The sequence below is a fragment of the Schistocerca cancellata genome, chromosome 2 (genome assembly GCF_023864275.1).
Source record: "Schistocerca cancellata isolate TAMUIC-IGC-003103 chromosome 2, iqSchCanc2.1, whole genome shotgun sequence".
NCBI classification, from domain to species: Eukaryota; Metazoa; Arthropoda; class Insecta; order Orthoptera; family Acrididae; genus Schistocerca; species Schistocerca cancellata.
This window is the reverse complement of record NC_064627.1, coordinates 272,496,654-272,517,005: the sequence shown is the minus strand read 5'-3', so window position 1 is coordinate 272,517,005 and position 20,352 is coordinate 272,496,654. Positions and strand designations below refer to the sequence as shown.

General features: G+C 45.0%; 1 protein-coding gene across 1 annotated transcript in view; it reads left to right on the top strand.

Annotated features, from left to right (window-relative positions):
* The window catches only part of LOC126153215 (uncharacterized), a 206,824-nt gene that overhangs the window by 148,792 nt on the left and 37,680 nt on the right, over positions 1-20,352 (top strand). Inside the window, exon 3 of the mRNA XM_049916054.1 lies at positions 8,451-8,510. Coding sequence (XP_049772011.1) covers positions 8,451-8,510 — 60 coding nt within the window. The remainder of the gene's footprint in view (positions 1-8,450; positions 8,511-20,352) is intronic.

The following is a 20,352-nucleotide window of genomic DNA, read 5'->3' as shown; positions in this document are numbered from 1 at the left end:
TGACGACTCCTAGGAGGGACGCCAGGTATATATTTCATGCAATTTCACTTACACGTACGATTTATACAGGGTGTTCCAGAACGAATGGTCAGTATTCAGGGACATGACAGGTTCACACACATGAAGGAAATAGCTTCATATGGACATATGCCTTATTGCTAAAGGTTACCGAGATATGAAACATTTAACGCAAATTTGTTTGTGTTAGTGCCACGCACGTAAGTGTCTTGCCCACCTAACCAAGTTGCTTTCAACCCTCTTTGCTCTGGATGTATTTCTGTCATTGAACTAACCCGTTGAACACCTAGTTGTTAATGGTGCATTGTGAGTGAAGTAACGTGAGAGACACGAGTGTTCAGAGAGAAGATTTGGTTAATTGTGTTTGTACACGCGCTGTCTAAAATACCACACATTTACGCTAATGAGTACTACGCAGGTATAATGTAAGTTTACGGCTTCCGCGATGCTAGTGCTCCTTCTTCTGTCGAAGAAACACGGTCTGCGCTTTCCGAGAAGTCTAATTCCTGATCGTAGAGTGTTTTCCAGAGTTGTCAGCACAGTTGCTGATCCAGGTATTACAGTAAATTCCCATTTTCCTTCTGAACGTGTAGTTCAACAACCTGTGCAGAAACAGCACAACATTGTTAAAACGGTGCAGCGTAATTCCACTTCCAGCAGACGGCCACTTCCTGCACGTATCATTGTCCAACGAGCAAGTGTATGGCAAACAATACAAACGGAAAACTAGTACTCATTTCTCATGCAGCCTGTACGCTATCTTCACATTGGCGACAATGCAATACGGTTTGAATTTTCCATTGTTCAAATGACAATTATCATTTTCTTTTATTAATACTATTCACTGAAGTTCGTTTTTCGATCAGTATTTGTTGTGGCATGATTGGGGTAACGTAATGACAGGTTCTGTCATTGTAGACGAGCAAATGAAGGGACAGAATTACTTTCATTTTTTGGAAAGTTCGTTTGTTGAAAACTTTCAGGATGTTCCTTTGGCGACGTGGACTGGAATTTACTTCCATTTTACCAGATGTGAGGGAATATTCCAGCAGCACTTACCCTAGTCGCTGGACTGGTAGTGGAATTACAATTAACTGGGCACCAAGATCCCCAGATCTTACGCCTTTAGAGTTAGTTATTTATGTGGTTGGATAAGGTCCGATGAGTACAAACGAAAGGAGAATACGCGAAATGAACTGCTTGCTCCATCATGGACACCGCTGCCTTGGAAAGGGAACGCCAGAGGTACACAGACAAGTAACGCAACATATAGTCCCAAGAGTGCAAAAATGCGTTCAAGTTGACAGTGAGATATGCGAACATTTATTGTGAACTGTAATGTGATGATGTGTACAATAATGGTTAGAGGTGAATGCTTTAAAAATATATATTTTTAAGTTGATACTTTCTAAAATGGTTACTAACTGCTGTTAGCGACAACGTAATCAATAACACACAAAATAGAACACATTTAATGTACATAGTTATCTGTCTCGGAAACCATTCAGATAGAGCATATTTCCGTATGAAGTATATGGCTCGATATGATGGTTCTTGTTGTATCGCTGAAAACCTGTATACAACGGTGTATTGTTGTTGCAATAGGAACGTGCAGTACTAGTAACGGTGATATGGAGAATGAGTATGGAATGAGTATGTGCGATTAATATTTTATATTTCCTAAGGGTTAACGATGGTTAACATATGACACCAGAAAGAAGCTGGTTCATAGTGTGATAAATTGCTAATTTGCTACATGTCATGGTCCCAAATTCTATGTTTTTGCGAGATTCTTTCACACTTCAGCGTAGTCTACTAGGGAGCGATTCCACAATGCCACCGTAGTATAATTTATTAAAATACGGACTCAAGAGTAAGATCGAATGCAGTAAAAGAACTAAAAAAATGGTTAATTTCTTATTTGCTTATAACAAAAGATACTGACTTATGAACTGTGACACTTGCCGCGAAATGCCCTTACATTCATCTCTTCAAACTTTTCAAACGAAGTGCATCATCAGCACCGTCACATAGTTTCTTGGATTAGGCACTTTGGTTCGTTCGGCTCTCAATCTTTCCTTGCCTCTGTCTTTCTGGATCTCTTCAGCTAACAGGTCTGTATCGAATTCCTTATATTGTCTGTTTTGTCTCAATGCTCTTCCTATTTGCTCCTATATTAGCCCATTTTATCCCGTATTTGAAATGTCTGTAACTGATTCCGAATATCCTGATTTCTTATTTTACCTAGGCGTGTGTGTCCCAATAGCGGCATAAGTAATTCCATTTCTACGGATTGTATATGACTGTGCTCTTTCTGTCTTAATGCCCACGTTTCCCTGCTTTACAGAATAGCCGGCTCTGCCATCACCTTGTACAGTTTCAGCGGTTTTCGATTCGCGTTGTTTTCAGTGTTCTTCGCATTGTTCCGCAAATTTATTATTTATACTACTATCGTAATCATACGAGATATCACAGCCTCAATAGTTAAAATGTTGCAGTTGTTTTGAAATAGCCGGCCGCGGTGGTCTCGCGGATCTAGGCGCTCAGTCCGGAACCGCGTGACTGCTACGGTCGCAGGTTCGAATCCTGCCTCGGGCGTGGATGTGTGTGATGTCCTTAGGTTAGTTAGGTTTAAGTAGTTCTAAGTTCTAGGGGACTGATGACCACAGATGTTAAGTCCCATAGTGCTCAGAGCCATTTTTTGTTTTGAAATTTTGCATTCAAAATAGTCTATGTTCGTATTGGGTGCTTGACCTGGAATGTCGTGGGTACTCATTTTGAGGTGTAAATTTTAAAATTATATTCTTTAGAAATCATATGCAGTAAATAAATTGCTCCTTCAATATTACCTTCACTATTTTCATACTCAATAAGTCATCAGCATATGTCGCACTTTTTAAGCGGTCTTCCCTAATTCCAGGCGATCCCTGATCCTTACATCTGTGTAGAATATCGTCCATACAAATGTCAACAACCGTGGGTGATAATACACACTCTAGTCTTACTCCATGATTAATAACTATATTTCCCCCACTGTAATTAAATAAATTAGTCTGAAGCAGATACCAACATATAAACTTTATACAGCAAAGTGTTGAGAGTAGCCCAGTTTAGCCATTACATTTCACGGTTAATACCTGTCTACCTTATCCTCTAGATCTATAAACGCCATATATGTGGGGGAGATTGTATTCCCTTCCTTTCTGTATTAGTTGTTTCACAATAAACACATTACAAAAACCATTCTGTCCTCCTTCGCAAGAGTGACTCTTCAACTGGCTTTGATCGGTTATGTAATATAGCAGCGTGCAGCTTGAATTTAATACACTCTCTGAGACAAAGAAAGAATGCACCACGAAAGGATTACCCGAATGCGACGGAAATCGGCAGATTTGATGTACATTTACAGACAAACAAATGATTACAATTTCGGAAAAATTAAATGATTTATTCAAGAAAAAGAGCTTCACAAATTGAGGAAATCAATAACAGGTTGGTCTATTTCTGGCCCTTAAGCAAACAATTATTCTGTTTGGTACTGATTGAGTTGCTGGATGTCCTCCAGAGGGATATGGTGCCAAATTCTGTCCAACTGACGCGTTACATCGTCAAAATCCCGAGATGGTGGGAGAGTACTATCCACAATGCTAAAACCTTTCTTATGCGGGGACGTATACTGAGACCATGTTGGCCAAGTTATGGTTTGGCAACCACGAAAACAAGCAATAGAAACTCTTGCCGTGTGAGAGTGAGCATTATCTGTTTGAAATGTAAGCCCAGGATGGCTTGCCATGAAGGGAAGTAGAACGGCTCGTAGAATATTATCGACGTACAGCTGTGCTGCAAAGGTATCCTTCCTGCTATGAAATGAAATGCCACCCCAGAACATCACTCCTCGTTGTTGCGCCGTATGGCAGGCGACAGTCTGGTTGCTATCCCACTGCTGCCCTGCGCTTTTCCAGACACGTTGGTCATTGGGGCTCAGTTCGATGCAACACACATCACTGTAGACAATTCTACTTCAGTCAATTTGATTCCAGGCCGAAGATACGTCTGGAGGCGCCACAGACATCGGTGGAATATCAACCTGAATGTCGTCCGCCATACAGCACGACAACCTGGAGTGGTCATCCGCGACACCCACAGCTGTACGTCCACGATGTTCTATGCCACGATATGTTGCATTTCATGGCAAGCTATCCTGGGTTTACATTTTAAGAAGATGCACTCCCGTACACGGCAGGAGTTTCTACTGCTTCTCTTCGTGCTCATGGGCTGGCCCGGGTTGCACCCTGCAACCCTCAAGTACGTAATGCTCCACTTGGGCATTTGTCAGCAGTACATTCAACAACTCTATCAGTCAGTGCCAATCCGAAGAACTGCTTGCATAAGGGTCATATGTGAACGAAGGCATCATTCACTTCTTCGAATTGTGAAGTTATTGAGCAAACCATCCAGTCTTTCTGGAACAGTAAGCATTTGCTTGTCTGTACATGTAGATCATATTCACCGATTTCTGTCGCATTGGGATGTTTCCTTCATGGTTCAAATGGTATAAATGGCTCTGAGCACTAGGGACTTAATTTTGAGGTCATCAGTCCCCTAGAACTTAGAACGACTTAAACTAACTAACCTAAGAACATCACACACATCCATGCCCGAGGTAGGATTCGAACCTGCGACCGTAGCGGTCGCGCGATTCCAGACTGTAGCGCCTAGAACCGCTCGGCCACCCCGGCCGGTCTTCATGGTTCGTCGTCTTTTTTAGTTTTCTTATGCCTCTGTAGTTCGTGGATCTATTTCTGTACACTTCCTTAAATACAGAAGAAACTGATGCCGTTAAACATGTATCTGAAAAACACATTGTTAACCAGTTGGTGTTTAATAGACGATGAAGGCAAATTTGGCGTACGCATTTTCCACTCTCTGAGTTCTATATTTATACTACCGTCTGATCCTGCTGTTGTTTTCCTCTTTTGTTTTCCCGTTACTGTCTCTAACTCTCGCGAAGTAAATAAGTCGACAAGTGCATTCCAGTTGTCGAATGTAAATTATTAAGGTCTACGTAATACCGGGTGATCAAAAAGTCAGTATAAATTTGAAAACTTAATAAACCACGGAATAATGTAGATAGAGAGGTAAAAATTGACACACTTGCTTGGAATGACATGGGGTTTTGTTAGAACCAAAAAAAAAAAAAAAAAAAACAAAGTATTGCTAGACACGTGAAAGATCTCTTGCACGCGTCGTTTGGTGATGATCGTGTGCTCAGCCGCCACTTTCGTCATGCTTGGCCTCCCAGGTCCTCAGACCTCAGTCCGTGCGATTATTGGCTTTGGGGTTACCTGAATTTGCAAGTGTATCGTGATCGATCGACATCTCTAGGGATGCTGAAAGACAACATCCGACGCCAATGGCTCACCATAACTCCAGGCATGATTTACAGTGCTGTTCACAACAATATTCCTCGACTACAGGTATTGTTGAGGAATGATGGTGGAAATATTGAGCATTTACTGTAAAGAACATCATCTTTGCTCTGTCTTACTTCGTTATGCTAATTATTGCTATTCTGATCAGATGAAGCGCCATCTGTCGGACATATTTGTATTTTTTTGCTTCTAATAAAACCCCATGTCATACAAGCATGTGCGTCAGTTTGTGCCTCTCTATCTACATTATTCCGCGATTTTTTCAGTTTTCAAATTTATACTGACTTTTTGATCACCCGTACATGTGTACAAAATCCGCTGTCGCTGTAAACGTGATCTGTCTGCACTGGCGATGAAATGTGAGTCAAAATCTGCAGAGCTATTACGGACAGATCAGAGTCATGTGATCTTTCAGGTCAGAGTATACCGTCAACAGAAATTGTGTTTTGGGCGTCTGAATTCTCATATCACAGTTCTCAAATTCTGTGGAAACAAGAATCAACTTATTTCTATTCAGAATGTGTGACTGCATGGACGCAAGAAATGACGAGAACTCACCATTTCTCTACCTATAAGAAAAAGGTAGAGGAAAAGACGGGTAGTGCATATTACTAATAAGAATCAAGAAATAACATAAAAACAGAAGAACAAGAGCTAAATGCTTGGTATAAAGGGATGTAAGACAGGGATGCAGTTTTTCACACTTACTGTTCAATCCACACATCGAAGAAGAAGTGACGGAAGTAAAAGTAATGTTCAGGATTGGGATTACAATTCAAGGTGGCAGGATTGCAATCATAAGATTTGCTGAAAAAATCGCTGTCCTTAGTGAAAGAGAGGGACAATTACAAGATACACTGAGTGGAGTAAACAGCTTACTGAGCGTAGCATATGGACTAAGAGTTAGCCGAAAGAAGACGAATGTATTAAGGAGTAGCAGAAATTCGAGAACACAAAGTAGACGAACTAAAGGAATTCTGTTACCTTAGAAGTAAAAGAACATGTGTCGAACCAAGCAAATGGCTCAAATGGCTCTGAGCACTATGGGACTCAACTGCTGTGGTCATAAGTCCCCTAGAACTTAGAACTACTTAAACCTAACTAACCTAAGGACATCACACACATCCATGCCAGAGGCAGGATTCGAACCAGCGACCGTAGCTGTCGTGCGGTTCCAGACTGTAGCGCCTTTAACCGCTCGGCCACTCCGGCCGGCGTCGAACCAAGCAGCGAGGAGATAAAAAGCAGACTAGCACAGATAAAAGAGCATTCCCGGCCAAAAGAATTTTTGTAGTATCAAACAACGGTGCTAATTTGAGTAAGAAGTTTTTGAGAATGTTCTTTTGGAGCATTGAATGTCAAATCAAAAAAGCTTTCAGCCGTTTAATTTACAAACTGTTACTTCATTTGGCTATCAGGCAGCAGATAATGGTAGAAGTTACTGCTGTACCAAGCAGAAATCTACAGACACCCGTCTTTGAATGCTAGCCCCTATTGTGACCGGAACCGGAATTAGAATCGCCGAAACTGGTAGCCAAATAAAGTAACAGTTTCGAAATTAGACGGCTGGAAGGTGTTTGGTTTCACATTCTGTACCGAACAGCCAAATCGCGCAACTATTTCTGAAAAGATGGAGGTACAGAGACTTTTGGAGCATTGTCTGGCAATGAATCTTAGGGACTGCTGTAAAACCGAAAAATAAGACAATCGAAGTTTTCTATAGAAGGACGTTGAAAATCAGACGGTCTGATAAGATGTGAGTATGTATTTTTTAGAATCGGCGAAGAAAGAAAACATGGGAAACACTGACAAGAACAAGGAGCGGGGCGGTAGAACATGTTTTAAGACATCATGGAATAACTTCCATGGTACTAGAGGGTGATATAAAAGGTAAAAACGGCAGGGGAAGAGAGGGTTAGAAATTGTGAAACAAATAACTAAGGACGTTGTGTATACGTCCTACTCTGAGAAGACGCGGTTGGCACATGAGAGCAAGTTGTCGCAGGCGGTTTTGCTGACAAAAATGTTCTCCTTCTGTTCATTTATTACAAATTAAGTTTCTGTGCGCCAGTAAGTTTTGAAAGTTGTGACTGTAGGAACTACCAAGGAGGGAATTGCATGAGTAAAGCTACCAACAGGTTTTCTGCAAAGTGTTTTTCTTAGTATAAAACTCCATTGAATAAACTCTCTCTTCAAACACACTTTTTTCTGTCCATTATCACCTTGCAGTAAATAACCGACAAACACTGAGACACCTATCAATTAATGACAGTACTACGCCATACTATGCGACTGTCGAACGGTTGACTATGGCACTAAAATCTTGATATCCTGCCATTGTAGCAGCAGTATCCGATCTAACAACTGCGCCAGACACTTGTCTCATTTAGGCGTTGCCGTTTTCTGGCTGTTTACATATCTCTGCATTTCAATACGCATTCCTATACCAGTTTCTTAGGCGCTTCGGTGTATGTTTTGACTGGCGTTAAAATGCGAACAATATTCTCTTCCCCATCAGGCTTCCAATTTACAATAATGTATGTCAATTCAATGCGAAGGATTAGACCAGGAAGGTAAGATTTATGTCAAGCAACAGCGAAGCATGATAGACATCGGGACAACGTTTTGAAATCATACCGCAGGTAGATGTTACTGATTTATTGTTCCGTGAGTATTTGTGATTCTTCGTACTGTGTACAAATCTTCAAGAGTGACAGGGAAAATTATATAAATTAAACTGACATTTAATGGGAAAAACGCAGCCGTTTTTATTTTATGAGCTGTTGTATGGATCACTTCTGAAACCTGACTGCAGTACTGTTTCAGTCATATATGCTGTGCATTTGCTACTCAGTCACCAGTTAATGCCATCACTCTGATCTTGAGTTTATATAGTTTACATAGAGGTGTAGTGTTTGTCTTTTTCTGTTATGCTTCAAGTGTCGAAGAAATGATGTGTAAACATTGCTAATATCACTGCTTTTTTGTTTTGTATTTCAGACCGTACGAACGTGTCAGAGTGGTGTTCGAAGAAGTGTCCTTACAAAGAGGTGATCTCAGGTAAGAAAAATAACTTTCGTACATTCACGTAGATAAATAGCCAAAGCATAACAGACAGTGACTTTTTTTTACGTGCTTTACGTGACCACCAACTCAGCTCTATTATGAAAACAAGTGATACATGAAATGAAAATACTCCACCGTTAGAAGGCGACTGATGATCTTGGTCTTTAATTGCCGATTCTTGGTATTACTGAGCGTGTTTGAACAGATAACGGTTTCGTATTCGCAGTCACCAGCAGATATTAAAACAACAGGTACATGGAGGAAGTAAAATCATAAACGATGTGTCCTAGCTGTCGCTGCTTTTTGGAAATCTGACTATGGTTGTAGAGTCGAAACCTGTTACAGGAGAATGGGGAAACTGGTGCACCTGAGGGAATTTTACTGTCAACACCAAGATTGTATTCTCAAAATCATTTAACCTGTTCCTAAATTTCACCCACGTACCTATTGCTCAATAGTACTGTAGGGTGTGACAGGTATACAGGCAGATATTTCTATTGGTGTCAGAGGACGGTATACTGTACAACATTACATCAGTTTTACAACATTTGCAGACTAATAAATAAAATTATTACAAGTCATATGTTTTTAGGTTGTTTGGTAGCTCCAAGTACATGCGGCAAGAGCAAGCCATTAATGTTAATTTCCTCTTAGACAGCAGGTCAGGTGTTGATGTGTGGACGTGTGGACGCAAAACGATTGGTTCATACTGACAGCCACTTAGTGGTGCAGTTCGACCATGCTGAAAATATTAGGTCATGAAGTTTGTGAAGTGTTTGTGGGAAGACTGTTCAGTACAGAGAAAAAACAATGTAAACACTGATGCATGTACATATTAAGATGTTAGATATAAAAATTCCTTCGGTTATAACCGTTACATCTTATATAATATGACGCTTGGATTACATGACATCTATTCTTATCTTGCATTGCACTATTTTATCCTACGTGGCGACAAAGAGGACGCTTCAAGTGGGGTAGACAATTTTCTGCCTTATGTAATTCCTTCTACAAATTGATTTTGGTTTAAGTGTTGAATGGTTCAAATTAGGCTTCTGACACTCCACTCCTTTTCTCTTTCCTCAGACATCAGCAGTAAACACCCTTTGAGTGGTTAGCGTCAATAGAATAAATGATTGGATTTAGGAGTGGACATTTATTCTATGAAAGAGCACAACGGTGTTCAGCTATACACAAACTATTTTTAATTCAAGGTTATTACCAAAGAAAAACACCAATTTACATAGGTTGCAGAATGACAATGTTAGGACAGTTGTCAAGTTGATTCATTACATCCTGTTTACTCGAAATAACATGACACTGAACACAACAATAGCAAATTTTAACCAGAAGGTTCTCCACAAAGTTATTCTTATTACTACATCGTGAAGTTCGCCAATAACACGACAAATCATCCGATTCCGGTTCAAAGTTCGGTACTATTTAGGATGAAAATCAAGTCTACAGAGGAAGGTTAGTTTTTGTGACAATCTGAGCAAAAGATTACTCAGGGTTGCTCGAGTTCACAGTGGATGCAAGCTAGAGAACAAACAAGTTTACGCCTCTGCTAGCGTTATTTACCTCAGCTGCGATGAGCTGTTGCCTGCAAGGCTGCTCTTGTCCTCTGAAAGTCCTATGGAAACTAATCAAAATCTTTGCTGATTTTATCAGCAGATACTGTCCTAAGTTTCGCGTTAGGCGAGAAAACATGCACTCATCCCTTATCTTGAAATATGGCAATATGCATGTGCATGAATGGAGCAGCGTGCATATTACAGTGCCCTCTCAGTTCTTGCAAGAACAATTAACTGTGTGGCTGTTTCCTTTCTCCGCTATTGGAGCTCTACGACGCTCCAGCTAATATCTTGCTGAATGCCAGCCGAAGTGAATGCAGTGTTCACACAAAATTCCTCCTTTGCGTCATACAGAGCGTTATGATCCCCGTTCTGCACTTGACGCTGTTTCCGAGGAGAGTCCCAGAAATTTTCGGTCTTGTGTCTCTCGTAGCAAAACTGTCCCCTGGGTCCTTTCATGTTCCATTCCACGTCATGTCTTTTTCCGACCAATATGAGCGTTCCTTTTATTTTGTGAAAGCTGTCTCCGCCAATCGTAAAGGTCCTACCATCAAACTGTATCGAAATTCCCCCCTGCGGGTCCGGGGATTAGAATAGGCCCTAGGTATTCCTACCTGTCGTAAGAGGCGACTAAAAGGAGTCCATCCCCCTCACGGGGGTAATTAGCGCCTGCGTCCGGAGACGGACGGTTCCACGACCTATAATTGCGGTCTTTTCGGTTTTTCACTTCTCATTTCTTCCTTCCTTTGGTTGGTTCCTTTCTTTGCTCTTCTCCACCTCACTGTCTTCCTTACTCTTTCCCTTGACTTCTTCTCCTTGCCTCCTCATTGCCTTCTTCTCCTTGCCTCCTCATTGCCTTCTTCTCCTTGCCTCCTCATTGCCTTCTTCTCCTTGCCTTCTCATTGCCTTCTTCTCCTTGCCTTCTCTGGTCTCCGCCTCGGCGTTGAGACAGTCTGTCCTCTTTCTCCCTCTCTCTCTTCTTTTTCCTCTTCTTCCTTTCTCCCTGTGCGTGCCTGAAGGCCGACCCACGCGTTCGCACGCGTAGCTGGTGACGGGGTAACGCGTAATTCCCCGCCCTGGGTAGACATGTAAGGCACGCGCGTACTCCCTGGTAAAGGCCAGGCCCAGAGAGGGGTGCTTGCCTGAGCTGATACCTTCTGACCATGCCGATTGGTCCCTCCGTCTGTTTCTCGGGAGGTGTGACCTGAGGTGTAAACATTCACCTAAGGCGGGAGTGCCCTCTGAGAGGGTCCCCACAAGGAAGGAGCGCGCCCTCGGAGACGCTGGCAATCATGGGGGATTCCTCCGCAATGGATTTCACTCCATCTCTCTCGACTTCTGCCCAAAAACGGAAACATGACCAGCCAACAGTGACAAAAGTCCTACCGCCTGCCCCACAGTTCCTCGTCGTTTCTCGATCTGAGGACGGAAAGGATTTTTCTTCTGTCAACCCTTTCGTTATTCAGAAGGGCGTAGATGCCATAGCCGGATCTGTCCAATCTTGTACCAGGTTGCGTAACGGTACCTTATTACTAGAAACTGAGAGCGCCTTTCAGGCACAAAAACTGCTTCGGGCCACACTCCTGTACACGTTCCCTGTCCGGGTGGAGACTCACCGAACTTTGAATTCGTCTCGTGGTGTGGTCTATACTAAATCCCTCGACGGATTGACTGACGAGGAGATTCAATCTTTCCTCGCTGAGCAGGGCGTGACGGCTGTCCATAGGGTCATGAAAAAGGTCAACAATGACCTTGTACCGACCCGGACACTTTTCTTGACCTTTGATAGTGTTAAGCTGCCATCGCGCATCAAGGCGGGCTACGAGGTTATTTCTGTTCGCCCCTATGTCCCGACACCTACGCGCTGCTACCAGTGTCAGCGTTTCAATCACACTCGACAGTCTTGTTCCAATGCGGCTAAATGTGTCACTTGTGGCAGGGATGCCCATGAGGGTGACTGTCCACCTCCGTCTCCTCGTTGTGTGAACTGTCAGGATGACCATGCCGCAGCCTCCCGCGACTGTCCTGTCTATAAGGAAGAACGCTGTATCCAAGAAATTCGGGTCAAAGAAAAAGTGTCCACCTCGGCTGCTCGCAAGCTATTGGCTAGTAGGAAGCCCACGCTGCTCCCAGCGGGGAAATACAGTACTGTCCTCGCCTCTCCTCGGCCTACCAGGGAGGTGGCAACCCAGACATGCGATCTGACCTTCAGCACCACGGTCGTCCGTTCGGCCAGTGCTAAGATCGCGCGGTCGACGTCTCCTCTTCCTCCCATCACCCCACAGACACCAGCCCCTTCATCAGCTTCTGCTAAGACGAAGACCCCGAAGTCAGATGCACGGGCCTTCAAGAAGGAACCGTCCCGTGCAGACTTCCTACGTCCCTCGACCTCCCAGCCTTCGACCGGTACTTCCACCAAACGACCTTCCAAGAAGGCTCATAGGAAGCACAGTTCTCCTTCTCCGCCACGGCGCATTTCTTCTCCTGCGCCACCCAGCGGTTGCCGCCCCAGGCCGTCATCCGTTTCGCCTGGCCGCACCGCTGGTAGCCGAACATCTGGCCGTTCACCCGCGGCGGAAGCTTCCCCTCCCGGCCATCTTCCCGAGATGGCCGATGAACCTATAGACCCAATGGACGATGACTGTCCGCCTACTGATAGCGGCGGCAGTGCTCGCTCGAAGTCAGGCCCTCAGCGGCCTTCGAGGTGACCCCTTCTTTCATCTTCCTTTTCTTCTTACGATGGCACTTATTCACTGGAATATTCGCAACATTCGCTCCAACCGAGAGGACTTGAAGTTGCTGCTCCGCTTGCACCGTCCGCTCGTCGTAGCCCTCCAGGAAACGAAGCTACGCCCATGCGATCAAATTGCCTTGGCACACTACACCTCTGTGCGTTTGACCTACCCCCTGTGGTAGGTATCCCGGCTCATGGAGGGGTTATGTTGCTGGTCCGGGATGATATTTACTACGATCCCATCCCGTTGCACACCGGCCTGCAGGCAGTTGCCACCCGCATTACTCTCCCCACTTTTACATTTTCTATTTGTTCCGTTTACACTCCATCGTCGTCTGCCGTTACCAGCGCAGACATGATGCATCTTACTGCTCAGCTACCTGCACCATTTTTGTTAACTGGAGACTTCAGTGCCCACCATCCCCTTTGGGGCTCTCCAGCATCCTGCCCGAGGGGCTCCCTGTTAGCATCCCTTTTCAACCAGCTCAATCTTGTCTGCCTCAATACTGGCGCCCCTACTTTTCTTTCGGACACATCTCACACCTATTCCCATTTAGACCTCTCTATATGTACTCCCCAACTTGCACGCCGGTTTGGGTGGTATGCACTTCCTGATACATATTCGAGCGACTACTTCCCGTGTGTTATCCATCTCCTGCAGCATACCCCCTCTCTGTGCTCATCTCGTTGGACCATCTCCAAAGCAGACTGGGGGCTCTTCTCTTCCAGGGCGACCTTCCAGGATCACACCTTCACAAGCTGCGATCGTCAGGTCGCACACCTCATGGAAGTCATTCTCACTGCTGCTGAATATTCCATCCCTCACCCTCCTTCTTCTCCACGTCGCGTACCGGTCCCCTGGTGGACCGCAGCATGTAGAGACGCTTTACGTGCTCGTCGACGTGCTTTACGCACCTTTAAACGCCACCCTACAGTGGCGAATTGTATCAATTATAAACGATTACGTGCACAGTGTCGTCGTATTATTAAAGAAAGCAAGAAAGCCAGCTGGGCTGCTTTCACAAGCACCTTCAACAGTTTTACTCCTTCTTCTGTTATCTGGGGTAGCCTGCGCCGGCTATCTGGCACTAAGGTCCACTCACCAGTTTCTGGCTTGAAGGTCGCGAATGACGTCCTTGTGGCCCCTGAGGCTGTCTCCAATGCCTTCGGCCGCTTTTTCGCAGAGGTTTCGAGCTCCGCTCATTACCACCCTGCCTTCCTCCCCCGCAAACAGGCAGAGGAGGCTAGGCCACCTAACTTCCGCTCCTCGAATCGTGAAAGTTATAATGCCCCATTCACCATGCGGGAACTCGAAAACGCACTTGGCCGATCACGGTCCTCCGCTCCAGGGCCTGATTCTATTCATATTCCGATGCTGAAGAACCCTTCTCCAGCGGGTAAAGGTTTTCTTCTTCGTACTTACAATCGCATCTGGATTGAGGGACATGTTCCCGCATGCTGGCGCGAGTCTATTGTTGTCCCGATTCCTAAGCCGGGGAAGGACAAGCACTTGCCTTCCAGTTATCGACCCATCTCGCTTACCAGCTGTGTCTGTAAAGTGATGGAGCGAATGGTTCACTCTCGATTGGTTTGGCTGCTCGAGTCTCGACGCCTACTTACCAATGTACAATGTGGATTTCGTAGGCGCCGTTCTGCTGTTGACCATCTGGTTACCTTGTCGACCTTCATTATGAATAACTTCTTGCGGAAGCGCCCGACCGCGGCTGTGTTCTTTGATTTGGAGAAGGCTTACGACACCTGTTGGAGGGCGGGCATTCTCCGCACCATGCATACATGGGGCCTTCGCGGTCGCCTCCCTCTTTTTATTCGTTCCTTTTTAATGGATCGACAGTTCAGGGTACGTGTGGGTTCTGTCCTGTCGGACACCTTTCGCCAGGAGAATGGGGTGCCACAGGGCTCAGTTTTGAGCGTCGCTCTCTTCGCCATAGCGATCAATCCAATAATGGATTGCCTCCTGGCTGATGTATCAGGCTCCCTTTTCGTGGACGATTTTACCATCTATTGCAGCGCGCAGTGTACACGTGTCCTGGAGCGCTGTCTTCAGCGTTCTCTTGACCGTCTTTACTCCTGGAGTGTCGCCAATGGCTTCCGTTTTTCTGCCGAGAAGACGGTCTGTATTAACTTCTGGCGCTACAAAGAGTTTCTCCCACCGTCCTTACGACTCGGTCCCGTTGCTCTCCCATTCGTGGAGACAACACAATTTTTAGGTCTTACATTTGACAGGAAACTTAGTTGGTCTCCACATGTGTCATATTTGGCTGCCCGTTGTACCCGTTCTCTAAATGTCCTCCGTGTTCTCAGTGGTATGTCGTGAGGAGCGGATCGAACCGTCCTACTTCGCCTATATCGGTCGATCGTCCGCTCCGAGCTGGATTATGGGAGCTTCGTATACTCTTCTGCACGGCCATCCATCTTATGCCGCCTCAACTCCATGCAACATCGGGGTTTACGACTTGCGATCGGCGCGTTTTATACTAGTCCCGTCGAGAGTCTTCATGCTGACGCTGGTGAGTTGCCACTCACCTACCGGCGCGATATACTGCTTTGTCGGTATGCCTGTCGGCTACTGGCAATGCCTGACCACCCGTCTTATCGTTCCTTTTTTGATGACTCTCTCGACCGTCAATACGGGTTGTATGTCTCTGCCCTGCTACCCCCTGCGCTTTCGTCGCCTCCTTCAACACCTTAATTTTTCACTCCCTGCAACCTTTCGAGTGGGTGAGAGCCACACGCCCCCTTGGCTCCAGGCTCAGGTTCGCATCCACCTTGACCTCTGCTCGCTCCCGAAGGAGGTTACCCCCGGTTCAGTCTACCACTCCCATTTTGTCGAACTTCGTTCGAAGTTCAGTAATATGACCTTCATTTATACAGATGGCTCTAAGACCAATGACGGGGTCGGGTGTTCTTTTATTGTCGGGGCACAAAGTTTCAATACCGGCTCCATGGCCATTGTTCGGTCTTCACAGCTGAGCTCTTTGCCCTCTACCAGGCTGTTCTTTACATCTGCCGCCACCGACATTCTGCATATGTCATCTGCTCCGATTCCCTGAGCGCTATCCAGAGCCTCAGTGATCCGTACCCGGTTCACCCTTTCGTGCACCGGATCCAACGCTCTCTTCAGCAGCTGGTGGACGTCGGTTCTCCGGTTAGCTTTATGTGGGTTCCTGGCCATGTCGGTATCCCTGGGAACGAAGCTGCAGATGCCGCGGCCAAGGCTGCGGTCCTCCAGCCTCGGACAGCTTCTTGTTGTGTCCCTTCGTCAGATTTTAGCAGGGTCATTTGTCGGCGCATTTTATCGCTGTGGCATGCCGATTGGGCTGCACTTACAGACAACAAGCTTCGGGCCTTGAAACCTCTTCCCGTGGCTTGGACGTCCTCCTCACGCCCTTCTCGGCGGGAGGAGGTAGTTTTGGCCCGGTTACGAATTGGACACTGCCGGTTCAGCCATCGCCATCTGCTGACGGCTGCGCCGGCACCGTTCTGTCCATGTGGGCAGTTGCTGACGGTCCGCCACATTTTAACGTCCTGTCCGGATTTTAACACACTGCGTCTTGATCTTGGCCTGCCATGTACTCTAGAAGCCCTTTTAGCGGATGACCGACGAGCAGCTGCTCGCGTTCTTCATTTTATCAATTTGACAACCCTCTCTAAGGACATTTGATTATGCTGTTTTTCTTTTTTTTTTAATCCTATGCCTCAGTCTGTCTTTTATCGTGTTTTCCGTTTCGTTGCTGTTTTCAACTTGTGACTCGCGGTGCATTCCTAACATAGTCTGGGCGCTAATGACCGTTGAAGTTGTGCGCCCTAAAACCACAACAAAAAAAAGTATCGAAATTTCGGCACTTTACTCCTTCCTAGTTCATGTCAGCCAATCGGACATTTTGTGTTCATTCCCCACGCCTAAAGTTTATCTGTGTACACCAGGAGCGTACCACGCACAGTTGGCCTGTGTCACTGGTTTGTTTGTATCCTTCTGGAAATTCCCCAATGCAGTTTTCTAAATATTCTTTCCATACCACTGTGGTGGCCCACTACTTCCCCTCCTGGATGCGTCACCTGGCCCATTCATTGGCCTTTGCCACAGGTTGCTTTGAGAGCTTTTCCTTTTACTCAGCCTGTGATTTCGCCACTCGCATCTGCTCCCAAACGAATGTTTTCTCCAGCAGCTTGTTTCATCTCTTGCTCATTGACATGCGGGATTTAGGTTTGGTGTGTTAATACCGTCAATCGAGTGTCATCAGCATTTCATACTGTACATTTTGATAGGCAAATCTGCTCATTTTCGCCGAAGTATGTCAGGTGACATACTCACCTTCCTGTTATGATGTACGAGGTGCATTCAAATTCTAAGGCCTCCGATTTCTTTTCTCCGAACTGGAAAGAGGTAGAAACATGCGCATTGTTTTAAAATGAGGCCGCGTTCATTGTCAATACGTCCCGGAGATGGCAGCACCGTACGGCAGATGGAATTTTACCGCCAGCGGCGAGAATGAGAACTGTTTTAAATACTTAAAATGGCGACGTTTTCCTTACTTGAACAGCGTGCAATCATTGTTTTCTGAATTTGCGTGGTGTGAAACCAGTTGAAATTCATCGACAGTTGAAGGAGACAGGTGGTGATAGAGTTATGGATGTGTCGAAAGTCCGTTCGTGGGTGCAACAGTTTAATGAAGGCAGAACATCGTGTGACAACAAACCGAAACAACCTCGGGCTCGCACAAGCCGGTCTGACGACATGATCGAGAAAGTGGAGAGAATTGTTTTGGGGGATCGCCGAATGACTGTTGAACAGATCGCCTCCAGAGTTGACATTTCTGTGGGTTCTGTGCACACAATCCTGCATGACGACCTGAAAATGCGAAAAGTGTCATCCAGGTGGGTGCCACGAATGCTGACGGACGACCACATGGCTGCCCGTGTGGCATGTTGCCAAGCAATGTTGACGCGCAATGACAGCATGAATGGGACTTTCTTTTCGTCGGTTGTGACAATGGATGAGACGTGGATGCCATTTTTCAATCCAGAAACAAAGCGCCAGTCATCTCAATGGAAGCACTCAGATTCACCGCCACCAAAAAAATTTCGGGTAACCGCCAGTGCTGAAAAAATGATGGTGTCCATGTTCTGGGACAGCGAGGGCGTAATCCTTACCCATCGCGTTCCAAAGGGCACTACGGTAACAGGTGCATCCTACGAAAATGTTTTGAAGAACAAATTCCTTCCTGCACTGCAACAAAAACGTCCGGGAAGGGCTGCGCGTGTGCTGTTTCACCAAGACAACGCACCCGCACATCGAGCTAACGTTACGCAACAGTTTCTTCGTGATAACAACTTTGTAGTGATTCCTCATGCTCCCTACTCACCTGACCTGGCTCCTAGTGACTTTTGGCTTTTTCCAACAATGAAAGACACTCTCCGTGGCCGCACATTCACCAGCTGTGCTGCTATTGCATCATCGATTTTCCAGTGGTCAAAACAGACTCCTAAAGAAGCCTTCGCCGCTGCCATGGAATCATGGCGTCAGCGTTGTGAAAAATGTGTACGTCTCCAGGGCGATTACGTCGAGACGTAACGCCAGTTTCATCGGTTTTGGGTGAGTAGTTGATTAGAAAAGAAATCGGTGGCCTTAGAACTTGAATGAATGCACCTCGTATAAAAACTCTCATATAAGGTGCGAAATTGACATTCATTTAATCTGCCACCCTACAGGCTTAATGTAAATATAGACCTATTGATATAAACTGCAGAAATAAATCATTAATCCAGTGGTGAACAAGTACAATCAAAAATTAGAAAGTTCTGTCTCTCTAAATAAACATCTTATAAATATTTATGTGGACTTTCCCACCCATTGCATTTACAAATACTCCAATACACATCTGCAACAGACTTCTCAGTCTTTTTGAAATTAATCGCACACTAAAACTTCTTCTCTCGAATCAGCATCCACATCATCTATTTCACTGCCGTTATTTACAACAGTCAAGCCTACCTCCGAATCAGATTCATAGTTGAAAATTTTATTTTTCTCTCATCTATGCGTTTTGTCTTATGAGAACCAAATTTCTTGTGTGTAATATTTTGTTTTCCTATCTTGGCATGTTCTTTGATATCCCGTTTATCCTTTCAGTTTTTGATAGCTCTTTTGACGTGTGCCCGTCAAAATTATGGCGGAGAATACATTTCTGTAATGCATTTAATCAACCAATGCACGCTGGAGGTTTACAATGGCTGAAGAAGTCATACAGTATAACCCACAGAATCTTTCCGTTAATATGACTATTGTGTTAGCTCAAAGGAGGAGGGAGTTAAGTTAAATAAAATATGGATGACAACTTGGCGTCAGTAGAATGACGACGATTTACTATTAATAGCGGACGATGACATTAAACATGGATTATCAAGCATTTGGCATTACGTGAAGAATTGTGGCGCCCTCTTTACTGCTTCGTAAGTTAGAGGGCCCGCTCCAACGACTGTTTTGTATGAGGTTGACACATAAGTTCGTAACGTATCTCTTTTGCGTGCTGTATTCTGGTTGCTATGGTCTTATTTATTGATTCTCATTTTTATTTATAGTTAGATATTGCTTCTTGAATTTACGTATTGTCATTTTGTCATTTGGATGTAGAGTGAGTGGAGCTCTTGACGCTAGAAAATGGAGTACCAAGTGGAGAAATGGAAACATTTCGGACGTAAGGGTGACAGTAGAAGATTCAGGCAGAAACAATTTGCCATGTAAGGCAATAAGGCCATTGAACAGAGCATGGCAAGAAATTGAAATTCTCGTTTTAAGGACGATCGTTTAGACATTATTGATTCTCCATGTTCAGGAAGACCTTCGTGATTGGATGAAGATCGTTTATAGGCATTAACCCACAATAATTTGCGTCATTGTAGCCGAGAACTGCCAAATGTGCTAAGGCGTTGCAGTCATGGACTGTGCTGCTGGTCCCAGTGGAGGTTCGAGTCCTCCCTCGGGCATGGGTGTGTGTGTGTTTGTCCTTAGGATAATTTAGGTTAAGTAGTGTGTAAGCTTAGGGACTGATGACCTTAGCAGTTAAGTTCCATAAGATTTCACACACATTTGAACATTTTTTTTTTTTTGCTAAATGTGGTGAACTATGATCATCCCACCATCGTGTGATATTGGCAGAACATTCAAAAATCGAGTGTATAGGTGCTGCATGCTCTAAGCATAAATCACATAAATCAGTACGTGGCCATATGTGCATCTCTGTATGCTCGGCACAAAATGGTTCGTGAACAACACCGACCATTCCTATCCTGTATCGTTGCTGCTGACGATAAACGGTGTCTTTATGCTAACATAAGGAATAGATGAGCCCAATCAAAGCAGTAACCGCCTGTACAGAGATCTACGTACGTGCATAATGTTATGCATGTGGAAAAGTGACGGCTTGGTCCGCTACGAATTACTTCCCCGAGGTGTAACCATCACTGCTCAAATCCATTATCAACAACTGAGACTTCTTGTAGACGCAGT